Source organism: Terrapene carolina, unplaced genomic scaffold (genome assembly GCF_002925995.2).
Source record: "Terrapene carolina triunguis isolate 2854851 unplaced genomic scaffold, T_m_triunguis-2.0 Scaffold68, whole genome shotgun sequence".
Lineage (NCBI taxonomy): Eukaryota > Metazoa > Chordata > Testudines > Emydidae > Terrapene > Terrapene triunguis.
Window position 1 is genome coordinate 58,874,287 of NW_020664419.1, and position 22,892 is coordinate 58,897,178.

Sequence of the window (22,892 nt, forward strand, 5' to 3'; positions counted from 1 at the left end):
AAATTGGAGGTTCTGTGATTGTGGTTCTCATGGGGCCCCAAACAACTTTAGTTATTGGTTTTATCACAGCTGGTATCCGCAAGCTTGCCTTCAGTTAGTCCCTTATGCGAGTGGCTCTCAGATCTCCCAACTGAAACTATTCCCTCTTGCTCCTGTTCGTCATCACACCCTTCCTTTTGATATTTACTTGTGATAAACTCAACATCTTTCATATTGTCAAAATCTTAGGCTTTTGAACTCAGTCCTTGCCCAAGTATTTTTGTTTTAATATCTAGTACAATGGGAGACTTAATCCCATTTGGGTCCTTAAGTGCTAATAAATAATGTGCAAAAACACTAGAAAGAAGAAACTAGAAGTGTATTTGTTTCTACAGAGGAGTTGTTCAGTTGCCTTACAGCAACCTATAATATTCCAAAACAGAAGTCTCATAGCACATGCTGGTGGTCTGTGGGAAACTGGGTTTTTCACCATGCTGGTGTCTCCTTTCCAGCTGTTAAATGGCATCTGAGAGATCTTCTGTGTAAGCAATTTGTGTAATTGCCATGGGTGCTATGAGGGGGAGGTAGTTCATGAGACCATGCCTTAATTAAAATATGGCTTGTGCTATGGAAAAATTTAGGAACCTTGAGCCATAACTCTCCCAGCATGCATGGGAACTGTGAATGTTCTGGGCTCCAGGATTTCAACTTTTTTATACGTGCTTTAGCTTACATCCATGGACTACTGACCAAAGTAAAACCTTTTTCCCTGCAAAAAGACACTAAAGGGCAAATTTTGCACCAAGCCTGTCTTAAGTTGGCTTTGACATAGAAGGAATCCAGAATTTATGGTAAAAGGTGTAATGGAATCTTCTTGCATTGGTACACCTCTACCTCGATATAACGCTGTCCTCGGGAGCCAAAAAATCTTACCGTGTTATAGGTGAAACCGCGTTATATCGAACTTGCTTTGATCCACCAGAGTGCGCAGCTTCCCCCCCCCCCCCGGAGCACTGCTTTACCGCGTTATATCCGAATTCGCATTATATCGGGGTAGAGGTGTATTGCAGTTTTGATGTTGAGTGGTAGTCCCTATGCTCTTAGCCACTGGACTTTAGTCAAAGATCCACAAATCCCACACCGAAGTATGCCAGCTTCTGTAATTCTCCCTAGCCAGCTTACAGAACACTCCTTTTTCTCTCTCCTCCCTCCCCCCCAAAGGCAGATGCGGGGAGCAAGACTTGGCCTGAAGTTCAGTGTTCTAGAAAATATTGACAGCCATTTAGTAGTCCAGGATACACATTTTGAATTTATAGTACTAATAAAATAGGTTGTAGACAATACAAAACAGCTCTTAAATTTTGTGTTGAAAGCTGTACAGTAACTCCTCACTTAACGTTGTAGTTACGTTCCTGAAAAATGTAACTTTAAGCGAAACGATGTTAAGCGATCCAATTTCCCCATAAGAATTAATGTAAATGGGGGCGGGGGAATGTTTTTCACCAGACAAACACACACACTATAAGTTTTAAACAAACAGTTTAATACTGTTCACAGCTATGATGATTGTGAAGCTTTGTTGAGGTGGTGAAGTAAGAAGGTGGGATATTTCCCAGGGAATGCCTTGCTGCTAAATCAGTGGTTATCAAACTTTTGTACTGGTGATCCCTTTCACATAGCAAGCCTCTGAGTGCCCCCCCCCATATAAATTAAAAATACTTTTTTTATTTATATATTTAACACCATTATAAATTCTGGAGGCAAAGCAGGGTTTGGGGTGGAGGCTGACAGCTCGTGACCCCCTATGTAATAACCTCATGACCCCCTGAGGGGTCCTGCCCCCCAGTTTGAGAACCCCTGTGCTAAATGATGAACTAGCACTGGGCTGAGCCCTCAAGGGTTAATACATTGTTGTTAATGTAGCCGCACATTCTACAAGTCAGCAGGAATGGAGGGGAGGGGAGATAGCATAGCAGACAGAGACAGACATACACCTTGTGTGTGGGGGGGAGAGAGAAATGCACACTGCCCCTTTAAGTAAGCTGACCCACTCTTAAGTGCATTGTCTTTTTAAGTGGATCAGGAAGTTGAGAGAGCAGCTGCTGCATGAGGCTCTCTCTGTCTCTCTCCCTCCGTGTCCCCACCCTGCTCTATATGGAGAAGGTGTACGCGGGGTGTAGGAGCAGAGGGGAGGGGGATACCCTGACATTAGTCCCCACACACACACAGCACGCAGGAGGCTCGGGGAGCAGCTCCAAGGCAGAGGGCAGAAGCAGAACATGGCAGTGGGGGGAGGGATAGCTGCATTTGCTAGCCTGCTGGCAGCTGCTGCACAGGAAACTTAGGGGAGCAGGGAGCTGATAGGGGAAGTTGATAGGGGGGCTGCCGGTCCACCCTGGTTCCAAGCCCCCACCAGCTAGCTGCAACAGGCTGCTCTTCCTGCAAGTAGTGGATAAAGCAGGCGGCTGCCAATTCGCACAACTTTAAACGAGCATGTTCCCTAATTGATCAGCAACGTAACAAGGAAACAACTTTAACCCTTTAAGTGAGGAGTTACTGTATAACTATACAACATGTGTATCTATCTAACTATATTAAGCTGATTTTTCCCCGGGATATGTAAATAACTATTTCATAGTAATGTTAGTCTTTCAGACATAGATTGTGAACTCATTTGCTTTAAACAGTCATTAAAATGACTTATCCACGCTAACTTGGGTGATAAATACATCTAAGTATTAGAACACGGATGTACCTCTAATGCATTTGTTTACAGTCTGGAGGAAATGTCTACCTGTTGTTGTCTTATACATATTCAGATATTTTACACCTAGACATATGTCTGCCTTCAGTAAATATACGAATGTGCTCTTGGCAATTATATGTACACTTAGAACAATATTATGTGTTTTTAATATGTTTATATAACGTCAAAATATATAAAGTTGTATAAGGGAACTTTTTTGTGTTGCAGACTGTACAGTTTGTTCAAGGAATATTTGTTGAAAAATATGATCCTACGATAGAAGACTCCTACAGAAAGGTAATGCAATAAATTAAGTGATACTACACTAATAGTACAAGACACCGATCATTTTTGAAACTCTAAAATTAACACTATTTTTAAAAAATTAGCAAATACTTGACCATAAAATCTGAATGGCAAGAGCATTAAACACATCTAACATCACTAACTCATTTGGCATCTATGAAGCGTGAATATTCATGAGACAATGAACAAGAGCAAGTGATTATCAATATGGCTTCTGTTGATGACCTAGCCACCTTTTGAAGAGCCTACCTAAAAAGATAATTGCAATTTAAGCTTAAATGTTTTACTGTCTATAAATAAGTTAATGTGCAATATTGGGGTGTTAAGGTTGATGTCATGATACTGTGCATCAACGATAACACCAATTCAGTCATAAATTCCTTCATAAAATCCGAATGCTCTAAACATGTCTAAAAGTTTAGGCAATTATTACACCCTACAGTAACACAGTTAGAAGTACTTGATCAAGATACTTACAATGGACTAGACCTGAGGTGTTCAAACCCATGTTGGCTGGATCCAACTTGGTAAGGCAGGTACTAACAATGAACCCTTTAAGAGCTCACTCTTTTCTTTCTTTTTTTTTTAATATCCTCCTAATAAACAAGTAATGTCATTGCCAGTTGCTAACTTTAGCTAAGAGCCAGTTTGGGGTCGACCCCTTTCCTGTCCTTGAGTAGATACAATTTTAAGACTGGGCCCCCTTCAAGATAATATTGGTATATTAAAGATTACTTTCAGTTTTTATCATATATCACAAAACATCATCTATTTGTTAGAACCAGTTTATAACTTCATCTATAATTTAGATACCCCTTTTCACAGAAATCGTTTCTCATTAACCACATTCTAAGCTTAGCCTTCTCCCCAAAACTTGTCTTGTTCTAGATGCCACATTTGTTCTAACTTTTGAACCTAATATTTTCAAGACCTTGTTAAATTTTCCTCCCTATACTTTCAAAGCCCTTCCATGACTGCTAAAACCTCTTCATTTTACTTAACTACAAAGCATACATTTTCCTTAATTTCTACATGGGAGGCATTGAATAGAGTAGGATTTGATTCCTACTGAAAGCTGTCTACAAAGGTGGGTTGGTGCCTAGTGTTGAAGTTGGGGTAAGTCCGGCTTGAGTCAGTAGTTAGTGCAGGGTGCATTAGTGAACTCAGAAAACAGTGGGTCTCAAACTCTCTATACCATAATGAACCACTTGAGACAATTCATTTATATATACTTCCAATGAAATATTAAAATAGCCTTACCTTGATATGCTTTTAATAGGATGGATGAACATGTGTATATAGCTTATCCAGTTGTGGTAAGACTGACCCAGACAAACTGCAGTGACACGAGTATCCCTTGTCCTGTCTTCAGCTGGAGAGGGGGGGTAGGCCCACCTCTGACCTGTTCCCCGTTGTTGTCTACCTCAACTCCCTATTGTCAAGGCACTGAAGCAGCTAGCTGGCAGCTTTGTGCTGGCTCGGTGATAGAAGGGGAATCACTGAGAGCGAAGAATATCCCAGACTTACTACTTTCCTGATGACCAGGTAGAGTCACTGTAGTGGAAAATTTTACTCATGTGAGATTTGTTCTAGCTCTAACTATACAGGAAATCTAAAAGAATCTGTTTTAAAAAAAAAAAAAATTTGATTGTACTCTTTTTAATCTCAGCCTTGGAAGTAAGGGGCAAGAATTTCAAGTCCTGTCCAGTAATTGTTGGACCCTCACCACTTCAAAGTGCCTGCAGTAAATTACACCAAAAATACTAGCAAGCATTATGAAAGTGGTGAAATGTTCCTTACTGCATGTAATTAGATTATTCAGTAGATCTCACCTTAGACTTGACATTTTGCAAATATTTGAAAGATCTGCTTTCAAAAGAAACTAAAGCCACTAGTTATTCTTATGAAATATGAAAAGATTAAATGGTCTCAAGAAACAAATTAATCTCTGCTTCTGTTAATGAGGGCTTTCAACTAGGATTCATAACAAAAATTAACATGTCTGACTAAATGTGGTCCTGCAATGACTCAGAATCCCATGGATTTCTTGTTCTCTAAATTGATCTGATTCTGGAAGTCATACTTAATGTGAACAATATCAATACACTTCCCTCAAGCAAGGGCAATAGCAATGACATTCTAACTTGTTTTGTGGTTTCTGTGCTTCTGAAAGCATTCTTTTGGCAACTGCTGTACAAGAAGTTCAGATTGTAATCTGCTTTAAGTATTAAACTGCTTTTTAAAACTTCAGAATTCAATTACTACAATATCTAAATTATTTCAACATACTGTTGACTTGAGATTTCAAGCCAAGATGTCTTATAAAGGAAATTGTGTTGAGTACACCACTTAACAGCATCCTTCGTAGTACAATAGTGGCTACTGAAGAGGCCTTATACTCTTCAGAGGGAGAAGAAAATGGAGGAAATGTGAAAAAACAGTCTTTCCTTCTTAGAGTTTTAAATTGGTTCAGAAAGGAAGCCTAAACTTAAACTGTCAATCATACATTTAAAAAACTAAGTAGCAAGCTCCCTTAAAGGTATCAATTTGCAAAACAACTCTGCCAATCCTCCTTCATGGGTGGAGTGACATGAGATGGACCCATATGCCTTGAAGGAGAGAGATGCTGTCATATTATTGCACACTTAAAGCAAACTGATGATAGAGTACATCAGGGAATTTCTGCCACCTCTCCATTGATCCAATTTGCCCTTTTAACGATCATCAACATGCCACTTTAACTTTCTAGCTTTTGATCTGTGCTTTTCCTCGCAAATATCAAGTGTATGTGCTTGCTGAGAGTGCCCATTGAAGCAAGTACAGACTAGCTGTGTTCTCTGCTTATGGTAGACTGTAAAGATTTATAATACTCTTTTTAGTATATGGGTAACATTTTCAAAAGTCCCCAAGTACTGCTTTCAAGAGATTTAGACTCCTAAATCACTTAAGGGCTTCTGAAAACTTTTACCTTTATCCCCTGCTTTCAGAGTACATGCACAAACTTATTAAAAGCCAGGATCTTATTTTCCCTTACTTTTGTCTTGTGTATTATAAGATTAATTGTAAAGGGAAACTAGTTGCCTATTTGACAGTCTTTCTTGTTTTGAGAAAAATTTTAACCTCATCTTTGTTTTCTTGGCAGCAAGTTGAAGTAGATGCACAACAGTGTATGCTTGAAATCTTAGATACTGCAGGAACGGTATGTACAACTAATTATCCTCTGTATATATGGATCACACTCAGGCACTTTTAAAAAAATACTTCCAAAGTAAAAGTGGAATAACAATCAGTGGTGGTACACTAGTTTTTAATCATCCACTGTACAACACCGACCACATTTACCCTCCCCTACACCTAGCTCTTCACTGACCAGTATTTAAGCAGAATTGGAAGTAACACTGCAGAAAGCAAATTGTATGCTGCCTATGATTCTTGCTTTACCTTGTAATAGGAAAACCTAAAATTAAGTAGTAGTATTATTCTGAGGGATAATTCACCTCTATGTAGGCGTCTTAAATTTAGCCCAGAAGGTGGTAATCCTGATTTCTGTTGGGGAATTCCGTATACCTTGCCCTCCCCTGAGGTATGGTATTCTTGTTTTATTCTAGTCTCTTCTTGACAGCCAAAGTTGGGGCTTAAGTGGGGACTTGTGAGATGTATAGGCTTTGTGCTGACCCTCTACACAGGAGTGAATTTCCCCTTTATGGCCTGATCCAAAAACCGTTTTAGTGGACTCCCATTGACTTCAATGGGTTTTGGATCAAGACCCTTAGAGCAGACCTTCCCCCCCCAACAACCGTAACAGCAGACTGGTCCAGTAATGCTTCCCTGGGAATTTAGCAGCAAAGTTCTCCTTAAATGTGTAAAATGATAGAAGGATTGAGTGGCTTTTTTTTCCAAAACAGGTAACGCTTTTATCAAGTGCTGTGATCAAATGTGGTTGTAGCAGGATGATATGAAAAGGCAGAGGCATCACACAGTTGCATTGGCCTTCTTTTGCTTTCGTTTTTCAACATTACTCATTCAGAGTTTTATTCCCCTTAAATTATTTCTCTTTAGCTATATTAAGTTTCATTTTTCCTATGTTGAATCTAGTTTAACATTTTCCCCAGGTTTTTCATTCTCTGATTCTTTACTATTTCTGTCCACTGGTGTTTTTTCCCTGTAATTATGAAAGCTTTGAATGTTGTATAATATACAAATTGTCTAAAATTTATGCCCTACTGCTTCCCTCATTGCATCATCTTTATTCACTTCAACAGGGAACTTAACGTCCTATTCATGTCACCTAGCTCCTATTAGGTCTCAACTTATGGTTATGTCAATCACAAGGTTTTGGCACATGCTGCAGTCTTAGCACTACAATCTGTGTATTGTGTGGTAAAGCCTTACCGTTATACAAGTTTCTCTACTATGGAGTTTTGGCTTCTACTTTAGTTAAATGGTTACCCCTAAATGCTCAGTTGTCAATTATAATGTAAATGGAGTATAATACATTCATTTATGAACCAAAACTTTAGGTTTAGGCACCTTTTTTTTTTTAAAACACATCCTTTAGCATAACTAACTTGGTTTCATTGCTAAAATTGAGTTGAATACATTTGGCCGTCTTTTCTACTTTATCTACCTAAACCTTGGCTTAAATATGGAACTCTGCTAACTCAACACTTCTGTTGGGTGGTTAATATTATGGTGCCAGAAACAGGGTTTTTACTTGAATCTGCGAATAAAAACTCTTAACCTTTTAGAATAAAGGGAGGAATGAGACCATCAAAATGCTTGTTATGGCTGTTAAGCAATAAATTAAAGAACTGTTAACAAGCATAGAATGGATGGTGAGTGGAGAAGCTAGTGAGTGAAATATGCTGTCTTTTAGATATTGAATAGAGGGGTATGGATGGAGTTGTGAACTATCCTGGGTAGATTGGGTTGTAGGTATCTGAAATATTTCGATTATCTGTCTATATTGGGCCTATTTGAAGCTGTCTGAGTCAACTTGTTCAGTGTTGAGTTCATGAAGGTGGCTGATTCTCAGGGCTTGTCCTCATGGACAGTGGTGTAGCTGCACCGCTTTAGTGAATCAGCTACTATGCCGACGGGAGAGCTTCTTCCATCAGCATAGTTAATCCACCTCCCTAAGAGGCAGCGGTCTACAGCAGGAGTTTTCCACACCCCTGAGCAACGTAATTATACAGAAGTAAGTACCAAGTCTCATTCTAACAGAACTAAATGTGAAAAGCTGTAATTGCGGGTATAGGAATTGTCCATCAGTATGAATTTAACTAAAGTTGAAGGAAGTGGAAGGAAATAAGTGATTTGAATGGACCAAAGTAATGAAAGACATTTAAAAGTAAAATGTATAAGTGAAGTATCCATGTGGAAAGGATTCACAGTCCTCTCAAAAGATGTGGAGTAGCACTAAGGTTTTTCAAGATCAAATGTATAATTGATTGTAGCTTCCACTATTGAAGTGGAAGAACAAAAGATTGAGTTGAATCCTCCAAGTGAGATACTTCTGATGCCAATCTTGTTGAAATGAGCCATGATATACTGGAAGGCCTCAAACAGGAACTTATCTTCAGTATCAGCTTAATTCAGAAACACACGCTATTCATCTTCAGCACCCCCAAAATTGTAAAGATCATTGGTGTTAATTCCATAAAAATGAAAACTTGAACTTTATAAGAAAAGTTCCAACCTATGAGGTAAACATTTGACTTCAAAGTGGTACAAAATTAGCAGTTTAAAGAAATGACTGAAGCATTTCACCTTGGGTATACGTCTCCACACGTATCGGCTTGCAGGTCCCACGCTGGATGCTGCAGGGGAAGAAAGCTAAAATTAGAGGAAGACCTCAATTGTAACATTGTGTAAGATGGTTGGTTTAGTGTATGAAATGACCCAATAATGTCTACAAGCATCCACACAGGGAAAAATGCACTCCTTGTCACTGCTATTGATACTAACCTGAAAAAAAGGACAGAACGTTGTTCAAGTAGCTGATGATGACATCCAGTAATGCAGATAAGTGTGACAGAACTTTTGCCACTTGTTCAGACAATGAAAATAAAACGAGAGACTTCTCAGGTACAGTCATTCTGAACTTCTGGTATATGGACGTTTAGCACACTATCCAAACCTCCATGGAGAAAGAAACATTTAATGTAGTCCTAAAGTATGCAGCAGTTGTAGAATGACTTAAACTTCCACAGTGTGCCTCATACATGATGGCCCCTATTTCCTGTTGGTATTTGGGACTCTCTGGAAGGCTATATTTCCAGTCAACTACCAAGTGGTGTCAGTTTACATGGAGCATGAGGACTCTGATCAAAAATCCACACATTTTTTTTTACATGAGACTACAGAGAGCAAAGTTGCAAAAAGAACAAAGTTGTGCAGGTGCCGGGTGGGTGGGGGGGGGGGGGGGGGGGGGAAGAGGGAGTGCATCTCAAAAGAAATCTCTGGATCTAATTAACAAAACTGGAACAATGCAAGCAAGAAAAAATCGTAGAAACTATGGAACCTCTCCATTATTTAGCCAACATGAATGATAAATACCAGTGTACTCAGTTTATAAAAATTACTGATACAAGAATCAACTGCACAGGGTAATCAAAACTACTGGGACAAAATCATTCCCATGCTAAATACTCCGCTTATAAGAATAATTTTGGGACAAGCTGACTACATGCAATATGATAATCAAGTGCAATGACTTGTAATTGAATTTGATCACATCTTGCATTATTAGGCATTTAGTGTGTATAAAGTTTAATCCCAGTGTGTGTGTGTGGGGGGGGGGGAGGTCAAGTTTGTGTGAGTTGACATAGCAGGAAAAGGCACTTTCTATAGATGGAAAAACACCACCTTCTGGAGTCCTATGATAGTTTTCCCAAGACCAGCCAGAGATGCATCTCAGAAATTGGGCATTCCATGACCTATATTGTCTAAGATTCTCAAAGATAGGGAGAGAGGGAAAAAATGCCATCAGGCAAAGCATGTAGGGTTGAGGCGGCACTTATAAAGTGGATCAAAAATGCCAGAGAGAGAAATGCCCCCCTAAGTGGACTGTTGGGGATGCAGAAGAACTGGCAGTGGCACTGGGCGTTACCATCTTCAAGACCAGCTCTGGCCGGTTTGAGCACTTAAAAACAATCCCCTCTCATTTTTTAAAGAAAATGCAAGGAGAATTCAAAGACGCAGACGTTGGGTCACATGAAGAATGGTTAGAAAACAAGTGGATTGAAATGAGACATGGCTTTGCTGAAGACATTTGGAATGCAGATGAAAGTTGAATTCATTTTCAAGCCCTGCCTGATGGCACACTCACCTTTAAATCAATAAAAAGAGGAAAGAAGTTTAAAGAGAATTACTGTTCTGTTCATCTGTTCCTTGACTGGTAAGAAAATGGACCTTTTCATCATCTGGAAAAGTCAAAACTCACAATGTTTTAAAAATGTGAGACATCCTCCAGTCCTCTCTGTTGCCAGTGTAGCTGCCTGGATGATGAGGTATCTATTTGGTGAGTGGCTGAAGGAACTGGGATTGAAAGTTGGGCCAGGAAAGGAAAGATTTTTTTTTTTTTTTTGCCACTAGTGGACAACTGCACAGCCCATGTGACAACAAATGTAGCACGGAGGAATATCCGACTTGAATTCTTCCCAAAGAACAGAACTTCACCCTTCAACCATGTGATCAGGGTATTATCAGAACTGCCAAGGCATACTTTCTCAAGCAAATGGTTTGCATGGTATTGCACCACATTGATGATGACGACAAAGCTGCTGTGGAAATTGCCAGGAAGATTTCTTTTAGATGCCATTCTAATGCTTGCGAACGCCTGGTCTGACGTCGATCCTTCAACAATCTAGAATTGGAGGTCTGGCCATAGCACCCATGGAGAAAGCAATTGTTGAGCCACCAAGAGAACTCAGTGCACACACATTTGGAAGAATGGATAGACACAGATGACAATGCTTTTGTTACACAACCTGTCTGATGGGGACATTGCAACTGAGATCAGAGACCAATTTGAAGTGAAACCCGAAAACAATGCAGAGGCAGACGATGATGAGGTAATCGTCCCATCCTTGACACAAATGAAGAATGTGATGAAAACTTTGACAAATGGCCTATTGTACAGGAGCGTCAAAGATTTTTAACCTCCTACATCACCTTGAAAAGGAGGTTAATGTTGTGGGTCATGCATTGATCCAGAGAACACTGGACAAATTTGTAATCACAGTGACTGTCTCTGCATTGTGCATTCACAGTGCCAGACATGCCACTCTGGTGACAGATGGTGACACTCCAAAATAAATATTTGTGAGTGAATACTGTTACAGTCCATTTTTGTTTTTACATTTTATATTTATGCTATGAAAGTCAGTGTAATGTAGTTTCAAACTGCAAAAAACATAACATAGAATTTAAAATTTTGTATCTTTGGATCTTTAAGAGGTATATAGCTCTGCTAACTTACACTTTGTGTAAAGTTGTAACATGCTGTACAGTATTAATTGCCTTGAATAAAAGCATCAACTAAATAATTGGATGATGATGATAATAGCATATTGCTTAGTTAGAATGTTGGTATGGTTTTGTTTCTATATTGTATATGTTTAAAGTCTAAAGAATTTAGTTATGGTAAATGAGATGTTTTCCCTCACAGGACTGCAGGCTTTCCTTTTGGACAATTTCCCTTTTTGGACTAATATATTATGAAATTAATAACACAGTACAGTAGAACCTCAGAGTTGTGAACATCAGAGATACTTTATAACTGACCAGTCAACCACACACCTCATTTGGAACTGGAAGTACGCAATCAGGCAGTAGCAGAGACAAAAAATAAAAAAGCAAATACAGTATAGTACTGTGTTAAATGTAAATTTCTTAAAAAAAGGAAAGCAGCATTTTTCTTCTGCATAGTAAAGTTTCAAAGCTGTAGTAAGTCAATGTTCGCTTGTAAACTTTTTTTAAAGAACAACCTTAATGTTCTGTTCAGAGTTACAAACGTTTCAAAGTTACGTACAACCTCCATAACTCTGAGATTCTACTGTGTGTTTATTTTTTTCATTTAATAAAATTTTAGTGGGTTTCTTTAACTCTGTTTTTTGGTATGAGAAATTACAATAGCTCTGATTTGTCACTTTCCTGGCATTATAGAGACCTAGAACTGTTATCAAATACTACAATCTGCAGGTTATCTCCCTGTGTGTATGTATGTGTATGTGTGTGTATATAATATAAAAAAAGATGAAAAGTCAGATCTATAAGAATATCTAAGGCCTATAATAGTATGGTTACAATGCACAGGATAAGCTTTTTAAAGTGCAATTTGTGTTCCAAAAACTTAAAACTTCACCACTTGCGATCCTTGTCTGGCTTTGTGGATATTGGTGATCTGGCAGCTTCTGTAAGGAAATTCAAATTAACCATTGTATGCCTTTTTCATTACAGGAACAGTTTACAGCAATGAGAGACCTCTACATGAAAAATGGACAAGGCTTTGCATTAGTATATTCCATCACAGCACAGTCCACATTTAACGACTTACAAGATCTAAGAGAACAGATTCTTCGAGTCAAAGACACTGATGATGTGAGCAGTCCCCTGTTGTAGAAAAAACTGATATTTAAAGTCCTCATTATAAATGCTTTTTAAAGCTGTACTTGCTTTAATCATATACATCATTGAATTCATTTCAAGCTTTAATTTGAAAGGCAAATTGACCAGTATGTGCATTGTACTGAAAATGTGTCTTCTGCAACAAGCAGTCAGGAAAAAAAAATCATATGCACTTTTGTATGGTGTCTAAGGTGAATCTGTCACATAGTCTGTTAATCTTTTGCTTTTAAATACTCCATAAGTGTATATATAAGCTTATTTTGACTAGTACATCTAAAACAAAAGTACTGCAGAAGACCCCATCTTTAAAGCTGCTGAGTTTGATCTTACAATTTCAGGCTTCATTGTTGTTCTGTGAGTGCTTAAACAGTTAGCTATAACCCAATTTTGCTTTCAACAGTATTGTTATAAAATGAGTATTTTAGCTGTAGACACATCTTTGAATTTCTTGCTTACTGAAAGATGTACTGTAATTGTTAAGCAAAATGGGTCATTTTGACAGTTTTCTTTTTTGAGATAGTACTTGCAAGACTTAGCTTTGTATTACTTTCACACAATCTTAATTTGTATCCCTCTTTTACGAATGACTGGTCTTGAAAATCTTAACGAGACTGAGCCTTTCAGCATTTAATTGGGGCTATATTACTACAGTACAGAAAGTACATGGATAATTTATCACTTGAGTGAGGGATAACTTTCAAAAGTTTGAGTTTTATTGTTGCTTAAACTTGTGTTGAAGAGCAAAAGAAATTATTGCATAAAGGAAAAAAGGTAGATTTAATGTGAACAGCTGAGTAACAAAAGTCTTAGGGCTGGTCCACACTACCCGCCTAATTCGGCGGGTAGAGATCGATCTTCTGGGATCGATTTATCGCGTCTCATCTGGACGCAATAGATCGATCCCAGAAGCGCTCCCCCGTCGACTGCGGAACTCCTGCTCGCCGAGAGGAGGAAGCGCTGTCGATGGGGGAGCCTGCCTGCGCCGCGTGGACCCGAAGTAGGTATTTTTAGTTCGATATAGGAAACGTCGACTTCAGCTACGCTATTCTCGTAGCTGAAGTTGCGTTTCCTATATCGATCCCCCGCCCCAGTGTGGACCAAGCCTTAGAAGTATTTTAAAGGGGGTGATATCATTAATCTATTTAATGTTCATGAGTAACACCCTGTTCCACTTCCTTCTTAGAATCATTTGTTTTGTTGGCTTCTGAAGATCATAATCTTGTTTACAGTAACAGACATTAACGGGGGGCGGAGGGAAGCTACTTCCAGTTTTTAGTTAATCTATTTAATGTTCATGAGAGATCTTAACTAATCTCCCTGAATAGATATAGCTACATCTGCTACCACTACTGTAGGGACACAGGAGACATTGAACTTTTAATTTTCAGGAAAGTTTGTTGTGGGTGTACTAGTACATGCACAAGATCTGGTGCATGTCTTCACCTCAGTTAATCCTCTTCTCTCTAATGGAACCCTAAGAGCAAGTATCATTCCAGTGTCATGAATGGAGGAAGAACTTCATTTCTAGATAATGTGAATCTTTTATTTGCATCCAAACCCGAACAAGTTGTTTTTCTATTTAGCAACAAATGAGCATTGCAAGGAATTGGACGAAAACCAAGGCAACTCTTAAGATTTTTAAACTGAGTCTTAATTCAAAGTGTCATGCTCCTATGGACAAATAGGAAACATCCAAAGGCTGCCTGAGTGGTGTATTTAGAATGACTTGGTACTGAAACATGTATACTACTTTTATAACTCAAATCTGAAAGTTATTCAAAAGAAGTGGAGGGAAAAGAGCACTAATATAGAGGATGAGAGTTCCAGGTTGCCACTTTGTCTAAAAACTAATCATCTTTACATGGTTTCATAGTTTTTTCCTGTTTTAAATCAAGATTGGAAATAAGGTGTACATTTTTAACAGAGAAACTAACCATTGGAACAACTTACCAACAGTTGTGGATTCTCCATCACTGACAAATTTTAAATCTAGACTGGATGTTTTTCTAAAAGATATGCTCTAGGAATTATTTTGGTGAATTTCTGTGGTCTATGTTTTATACAGGACGTCGGACTAGATCAGTGGTTTTCAACCTTTTTTCATTTGCAGACCCCTAAAATATTTCAAATGGCGGTGTGGATCCATTTGGGAATTGTAGGCATAGACCACAGCTTGAAAACCCCTGGACTAGATCACAATGATCCTTTCTGGCCTTGGAATCTATGAAGTGGGCGAGCTAGGTCTGGGTAAACTCCTCAAGGTCAGATCATCCAATCTGTATTCAAGTAATAAAACTCAATGAAGTCTTGCCTGACAAACTATAGGATTTGTCCTTAAAGTGCAGTTCCGTTTTGAAAAGTGACTGGTAAAATGAAGTTAAAAGGTTTTGTGGGGCTGTTTCAGTGCCCTCCAGGTCAAATGTTAGCACTAGCAACTAGAAAAAAACCTGTCAGCTGGCTTCTTTCCTCTTGTGCATCATCTCAGCCCTGTGAACTAAATTGTGTCCGCTGTGATATCCTGTGTAACCCTGTATTTGGTGGGTTTTCACAGAGTAACTTGCCTGTCAATGGAGCTAAAGTAAACAATTCTACTGAGGCACTGCACAAGAAGGAATGGAATCCAGTTTGCTCTCCTCTATTCTTGTTAGCTCTGCAGAACTAACCAGTTATGGAAGTAAAACTAACTGCTTACGTCAGTAAGCGGGTCTGACTTTGAATAGAAGGAGCAAATCTCTGCATTTTAGAAAGAGGTCACTGTACATAAAATCTCGTTTTAGATGAGTAGCTGTATTTCAGGGCTTTTCCAAGTGTATTTGAAGGTACCTCAGGAAATCTAGTGGTAAAGCAGCTTCCAGTCTATACCAACCATATCATTTTAAAATGTGACATGGAACCTGCTACACTGATCAGCTTAGTTTCCAACCCTCCCCCCGCCCCTTTTAATTCTTAGCCTCGTAACCTTCTCATCAGTGTGTTTATGGGTTACTGCTTTTTATTCCACAAGAAGTGGGATGTGTGGAGGAAAAATCTGGGTTACTTATTGGGAACTGAAGTTCTTCAAATAGCTAATCCTAACACATTCATCCTATCTGCTCTACTTGCCATTCCCAAATCACTTCGGATTATTTACATCTGACAGATAATGGAAACTGAAGCGGGAGCATGTCCTGTGTGTTTGTATATAGGTGTGGGGTGGCTGGCACTCAGTGTGCATCAAACTTTCCTGAAACTTAGTTCCCAGCAACTCCTGGGTCCAATGGCAGTGTGCACAGGCAAAGAGTGGGGATTATGGACATTACCCACTTTGAAAACTCCAGTTACAAGTAAGTAACTCAGCTATTTGTCATTAATTCAAGGTCAGAAACTAAGCTTGGTTTCATTTTAGTTATTTGAATAACACAGCCTTCTCTGAGTGTTTGCCCCATAATGAATTATTGCAGTCTTTTAGGAAAGAGATACTTGGGGGAAGATAGAGCAGTGCAGAAGCAAATTTTCTCTGACAAGGCTAAAAGAATTTGGCAAACAGCTTTGAGTAAACTGCATCAAAACTGTTCTCTCCACCAAATCAGTTAGCTATAGCATTCTAAGGTTTCCAAGTTCCACAGCCATGTATTTTCTACCAAATGATGATATAAACTACTTTTTAGGGCTGTCAAGCAATTAAAAAAAATTAATCATGATTAATCCTACAATTAATAGAACTGTTAAACAATAATAGGATACCATTTATTTAAATAGTTTTTGATGTTTTCTACATTTTCAGATGTATTGATTTCACTTACAACACAGAATACAAAGTGTACAGTGCTCACTTTATATTTTTGATTACAAATTTGCACTGTAAAAAACGAGAGTATTTTTCAATTCACCTAATACAAGTACAGTAGTGCAATCTCAATCATTAAAATTGAACTTGCAGATGTAGAATTATGTACAAAAAAATTGCATTCAAAAACAAAACTATGTCAAACTTTGGAGCCTACAAGTCCACTCAGTCTTATTTCTTGTTCAGCCAGTCGCTCAGACAAACAAGTTTGTTTACATTTGCAGGAGATAATGCTGCTCGCTTCTTGTTTACAGTATCACCTAAAAGTGAGAATAGGTGTTCGCATGGCACTGTTGTAGCTGGCATCGCAAGATATTTATGTGCCAGATGCATTAAAGATTCATATGTCCCTTCATGCTTCAACCACCATTTGAGAGGACATGCGTCCATGTTCATAAGGGGTTCTGTTCGATAACCATCCAAAGCAGTGCTGACCAACGCATGTTCATTTTCATCATCTGAGTTAGTCAGATGCCACCAGACGAAGGTTGATTTTCTTTTTTGGTGGTTCGGGTTCTGTAGTTTCTGCATCTGAGTGTTGCTCTTTTAAGACTTCTGAAAGCATGTTCTGCACCTCATCCTGCTCAGATTTTGGAAGCCCTTCAGATTCTTAAACCTTGGGTCGACTGATGTAGCTATCTTTAGAAATCTCACATTGGTACCTTCTTTCCTTTTTGTCAAATCTGCAGTGAAATTGTTCGTTTTAAGAACATGTGCTGGGTCATCATCTGAGACTGCTATAACATGAAATATATGGCAGAATGCTGGTAAAATAGAGTAGGAGACGTACAGTTCTCCCCCAAGAAGTTCAGTCACAAATTTAATGCATTGTTTTTTTAACAAGTGTCCTCAGTTATGGAAGCATGTCCTCTGGAATGAAGCATGAAGGGGTATATGAATGTTTAGCATAGCTGGCACGTAAAGACCTTGCAATGCCAACTACAAAAATGCCATGCGAACTCCTGTTCTCACTTTCAGGTGACACTGTAAATAAGAAGAGGGCAGCATTATGTCCCGTAAATGTAAACAAACTTGTTTGTTTTAGCGATTGGCTGAACAAGAAATAGGACTGAGTGGACTTCTAGGCGCTAAAGTTTTACATTTTGTTTTTGAGTGAAGTTATGTAACACACACAAATCTACATTTGTAAGTTGCACTTTAACAATAGAGATTTCACTACAGTACTTGTATGAGGTGAATTAAAAAATACTATTTCGTTTGCCATTTTTCAAGTGCAAATATTTGTAATAAAAAATAAGCATATAGAGTGAGCATTGTATACTTTGTATACTTGTAATTGAAATCAATATTTGAAAATGTAGAAACATCCAAAAATATTTAATAAATTTCAATTGGTATTGTTTAACAGTACAATTAAAAATTGCGATTAAGCGTGATTAATTTTTGAGTCAATCGTGTGAGTTAACTGCCATTAATCAACAGCCCTACTTGTTTTGTATTTTCCAAGGACACTCCTAATTTTCAGTTTTACAGTTTTGTCTTTTGCAGGGGGGGGGGAAAAAACCCTGCAAAAAAAAAAAAAAAAAAAAAATTGGGTACAGTTGTCATGGGATAAGAGGGAAGATCCTTTCATGGATTGAGAACTGGTTAAAAGACAGGGAACAAAGGGTAGGAGTAAATGTTAAATTTTCAGAATGGAGAGCGGTAACGCGTGGTGTTCCCTAAGGATCAGTCCTACGACCAATCCTGTTCAACTTATTCATAAATGATCTGGAGAAAGGGGTAAACAGTGAGGTGGCAAAGTTTGCAGATGATACTAAACTCCTCAAGATAGTTAAGACCAAAGCAGACTGTGAAGAACTTCAAAAAGATCTCACAAAACTAAGTGATTGGGCAACAAAATGGCAAATGAAATTTAATGTGGATAAATGTAAAGTAATGCACACTGGAAAAAATAACCCTAATTATACATACAATATGATGGGGGGCTAATTTAGCTACAGCTAAACAGGAAAGAGATCTTGGAGTCATCGTGGCTAGTTTTCTGAAGACGTCCATGCAGTGTGCAGCGGCAGTCAAAAAAGCAAACAGGATGTTAGGAATCATTAAAAAATGGATAGCGAATAAGACGGAGAATATCTTACTGCCCTTATATAAATCCATGGTACACCCACATCTTGAATACTGCGTACAGATGTGGTCTCCTCATCTCCAAAAAGATATACTGGCATTAGAAAAGGTTCAGAGAAGGGCAAGTAAAATGATGAGGGGTTTGGAACGGGTCCCATATGAGGAGAGATTAAAGAGGCTAGGACTTTTCAGCTTGGAAAAGAGGAGACTAAGGGAGGATATGATAGAGGTATATAAAATCATGAGTGATGTGGAGAAAGTGAATAAGGAAAAGTTATCTACTTGTTCCCATAATATAAGAACTAGGGGCCACCAAATGAAATTAATGGGCAGCAGGTTTAAAACAAATAAAAGAAAGTTCTTCACACAGTGCACAGTCAACCTGTGGAGCTCCTTGCCTGAGGAGGTTGTGAAGGCTAGGGCCTGGTCTACACTAGGGGGGATCAATCTAAGTTACGCAACTTCAGCTCCGTGAATAACGGAGCTAAAGTCAGCATACTTAGATCAACTTACCGTGGTGTCTTCACGTCGGTGAGTCGACGGGAGATCGCTTGGGGGTCAATTTATCGTGTCTAGACTAGACGCGATAAATCGACCTCCGCTGGATCGATTGCTGCCCGCCGATCTGGCAGGTAGTGTAGACATACCCTAGGATTATAACAGGGTTTAAAAGAGAACTAGATAAATTCATGGAGGTTAAGCCCATTAATGGCGATTAGCCAGGATGAGTAAGGAATGGTGTCCCTAGCCTCTGTTTGTCAGAGGGTGGAGATGGAAGGCAGGAGAGAGATCTCTTGATCATTACCTGTAAGGTTCACTCCCTCTGGGACACCTGGCATTGGCCACTGTCGGAGACAGGATATTGGGCTGGATGGACCTTTGGTCTGACCCAGTATGGCTGTTCTTATGTTTATGTTCACTGTTCTGACTGAGGCCACAGCTCTTGTTGGACAGTTAGAGGTTGCCTGTTGTCTTATTCCCAGACTACCTTTGCCGCTGTTCTTGTCATGTTGCAGCTCTGTCTCCAATGTAAAAGTCAGAAGATAGCAGGTCAGAGGTGATGTGAGCAAAAAAAAGTGCATCACAGCATCTTAATTCTGGGGTCTTAATGAGTTCCCTTAATTGCTTTTGCGACTGCCTTATTAGTAGAGCAAAACAAAGGCATTTACTGGTACAGTAACTAACAGCTAAACATTATGGTTCTGGGCATTAGACAAAATATTCTAATTGGCTGGTTTCAGAGGCTTGATGTCTTAACCATGTTTAAATTGATTAAAAAATGCATGACACATCACTAACCTTGTCATGGGTTCTGGCTTATTACAATGGTTAACATTGACTTATGTAAATAAGGTGTCAAAGGAAATAGTGAATCTCTCCTCTACTCCCTCCTTTTGCTAATGTATAAAACACACACAGGTCTTGGGTTTTTCTGCCTTTGCTTCTACCTTCTCCCTGTTCCTGTTCAGTTGCTAAACTTTGCAGGCATCTGGATAACTGATAGATTATATCTTCAGAAGGTAAATCGGCTCCTAATTTTACTGAGCTATCTGAAAAATACTGCAGCTGCTGGAGAGGGGTAGCTCACTTGTCCTCTAGCTGTCTTGCTTGAAATACTTCAGAGGCGCCTGGAATGCTGTTCTTAGTTCAATGTAAAGCTAACTTTTGGAGGATTAGAGTAGAAAATTTTGACACTTTCAGAAGTTCCTTTCTGAGGGAGAAATAGAGGGATGCAGATCAATATTTCTTAAAGATTTTCTTTTTTCCTTTTGAGCACAGTCGTGGCTTTTGAGCGCACGGGAGAAACGTTTGAGTGTTCAGTTCGCAGTCCCAGCAATATCTGTGAAATTAGAGGGCCGTATATGGCTCACAGTGCACAGTTTATAGAGTCAGAGCCCAATCTACTTCTCCCTCTTGGCTGCTTAGAGTGGAGGGGTCTTTCTGAATGTTGATGAGGGCTGGGAAAGAAGAATGAATATCTTTCCCTACCCTATGAAGCAGGTTCTCTTTGGTGCTCAGATACTATGGGGCGAGAGATACTTCTGAGGTACTCATTTTTTTTATTTCACTGGTGTTCTTTCTTTGAATTTGGCTATTCCACACAGCAAAATATGTTCTCACTCCTACTTCTGAGTAAGGCATGCTGCTGTGATTACTGCTGCACTTAGTCTACCTTGGCAGTAGTTGAAAGGTATGAATAGGTATGTATGCAGGTGAGAGGGAGCATTGGTGGGTTAGGGAAATGAACTTAAATTCAATATCAAAACCAAAAATTTGGCTATACATTTGGCCTTATTCTTGTGCTTTAACACTATTCGACTGAACTTTTAAGACACTTTAATGCTTTTAAAAATAAATGCTTTTAAGAAACGGTGCAGTGTTCATTGACTTCTTGGATAGATGAGGTATTGAACGTGTTCACTGACAAAACATGACTGGCTGTGTTCATGCTGTATCTGTAAACATTCTGGTAAATGTGAAATTTGGGAATTGAATAATTCACTGTTGAATTTCTTGTAAAGTAAATACTGCACACTGCTGATAGCCATTCAGGTAAGTGCAGTGAAGGAGTCTTACACAGGGATACAAACTAGACAACACAGACACTGTCTAAAGAATCCTGGTCCAACAGGACCTGGAGGATTCGTAGACTCCAAGGCCAGAAGGGACCACTCTGATCATCTAACCCAACCCTCCTGTATAATACAGACCATAGAACTTCTCCAAAATTCCTGTTGAACTATAAAGCATACCTTCTAGAAAAGCATCCAATCTTCATTTAAATGTTGTGATGGGGAATCCACCACAAACCTTAAGTTGTTCCAGTGGTTAATTATGCTAATTGTTATTTAAAAAAAAAAAAAATCCCTGTTTCAGGGTATCATGGTCCAGAGAATTCCAGGTAGCCCTTTCATTAAGAGCAGTTGCTCATTAAGAAGCTTCCATATATAGATGGAGTTTCAGTCAAGTAGTGACATCACTCCTTTCAGAACAAAGATCCACCTAGTTAAAGAACTTATGTAAGGTCCGCACCAGAAGGGGTGAATTCTCTTGATGTGGGCCTCCTATTAGAGCAAAACGCTAATACTGTGGCTATCCGTTTATACATGGTTGACTGTGCAAGAGCAACCTTTCCACCATAACATGGCTGAAAACAAGGTTCTGGGGGCTTGGAAGAATTATTTTTTTTGGTGTTTGCTCTTTATGAAAAATATAACCATTGTGTACACTTAAAAATTTTTTTAACTACAATGTAGTAAAACATGTCAAATAAACCCATACAACTGCTGCCTTCCATCTCTTCACATGCCCTTCTGAAGTCAGAGTTCAAGTTGAGTAAGGGTGGGAAACTTGAACAGGAGTTGTGTGGTCTCAACTTGTAATTTAACCAGTCAAATAGTTTTTTCACTAGCTGAATACAGCTGGCAGTCTTTAGTTAGGAGAGGCCTTGGAGTGAATAGCTTGAGCTGACTTAATAAAACGAACTCACTTGAAGTATTTTGCACATGTGACCAGATCCTGGGATAATCAACAGTTCAGTTTACAGTTCTGTAACCCGATCATCTTCAAATCAAAATGACTTGATGTAACTGTTAACAAGTAGCACAAAAAATCTGCTTCATGTAAGATACCAGGTTTCTCTTGTGCTGCCCTTTTTTTCCCATCAGTTGTAATGATTCAGCTTCTGGCTTCAACTTTATATATAAATTAAAATATCTGTCCTATTTAGGTGCCAATGATTCTAGTTGGCAACAAGTGTGACTTGGAAGATGAAAGAGTTGTGGGAAAGGAGCAAGGACAGAATCTAGCAAGGCAATGGAATAACTGTGCATTCTTAGAGTCTTCTGCAAAATCAAAAATAAATGTTAATGAGGTAAGGCTTAATACCTTATGAAAAAACAAATGAATTGCTTTTCTAACAACTTGCTGCTTCTTGCTGTCTAAAAACAAAATTCTGAACTTCATGTTAAATTCCCTTAGATTTCAGTGGGCAGAATTGTACCCTGCAAGAAATTTTACATTATCAGATGCCTGTAATCAAGACTTACCTAGGTGTTTACAGCTAGCTTCCTAATTATAAACTTACGGCTTTGGGCTTGCAACTGCTTTTATTTCTGCTTGTTACAGATTTTTCACTGAACATGCAAGCATTTCATTATTGTACTCAATTGTTCATTGAAAACACATTGGGCAGAACACTTGTTCTTGCTTTTTCTAGTTTTTTTTTTTACTCTTGTGATAGAGATGGAACTACAGGATAGCTTCTTGGAGACCACTAGGGAGTATCCCTGCCACAAGAAATGTCTTGCACAA

General features: G+C 38.8%; 1 protein-coding gene across 1 annotated transcript in view; it reads left to right on the forward strand.

The window, feature by feature from the left end:
• The window catches only part of RAP1B (RAP1B, member of RAS oncogene family), a 72,344-nt gene that overhangs the window by 43,670 nt on the left and 5,782 nt on the right, over positions 1 to 22,892 (forward strand). Inside the window, exons 3-6 of the mRNA XM_024218275.2 lie at positions 2,954 to 3,022; positions 6,174 to 6,230; positions 12,494 to 12,634; positions 22,309 to 22,452. Coding sequence (XP_024074043.1) covers positions 2,954 to 3,022; positions 6,174 to 6,230; positions 12,494 to 12,634; positions 22,309 to 22,452 — 411 coding nt within the window. The remainder of the gene's footprint in view (positions 1 to 2,953; positions 3,023 to 6,173; positions 6,231 to 12,493; positions 12,635 to 22,308; positions 22,453 to 22,892) is intronic.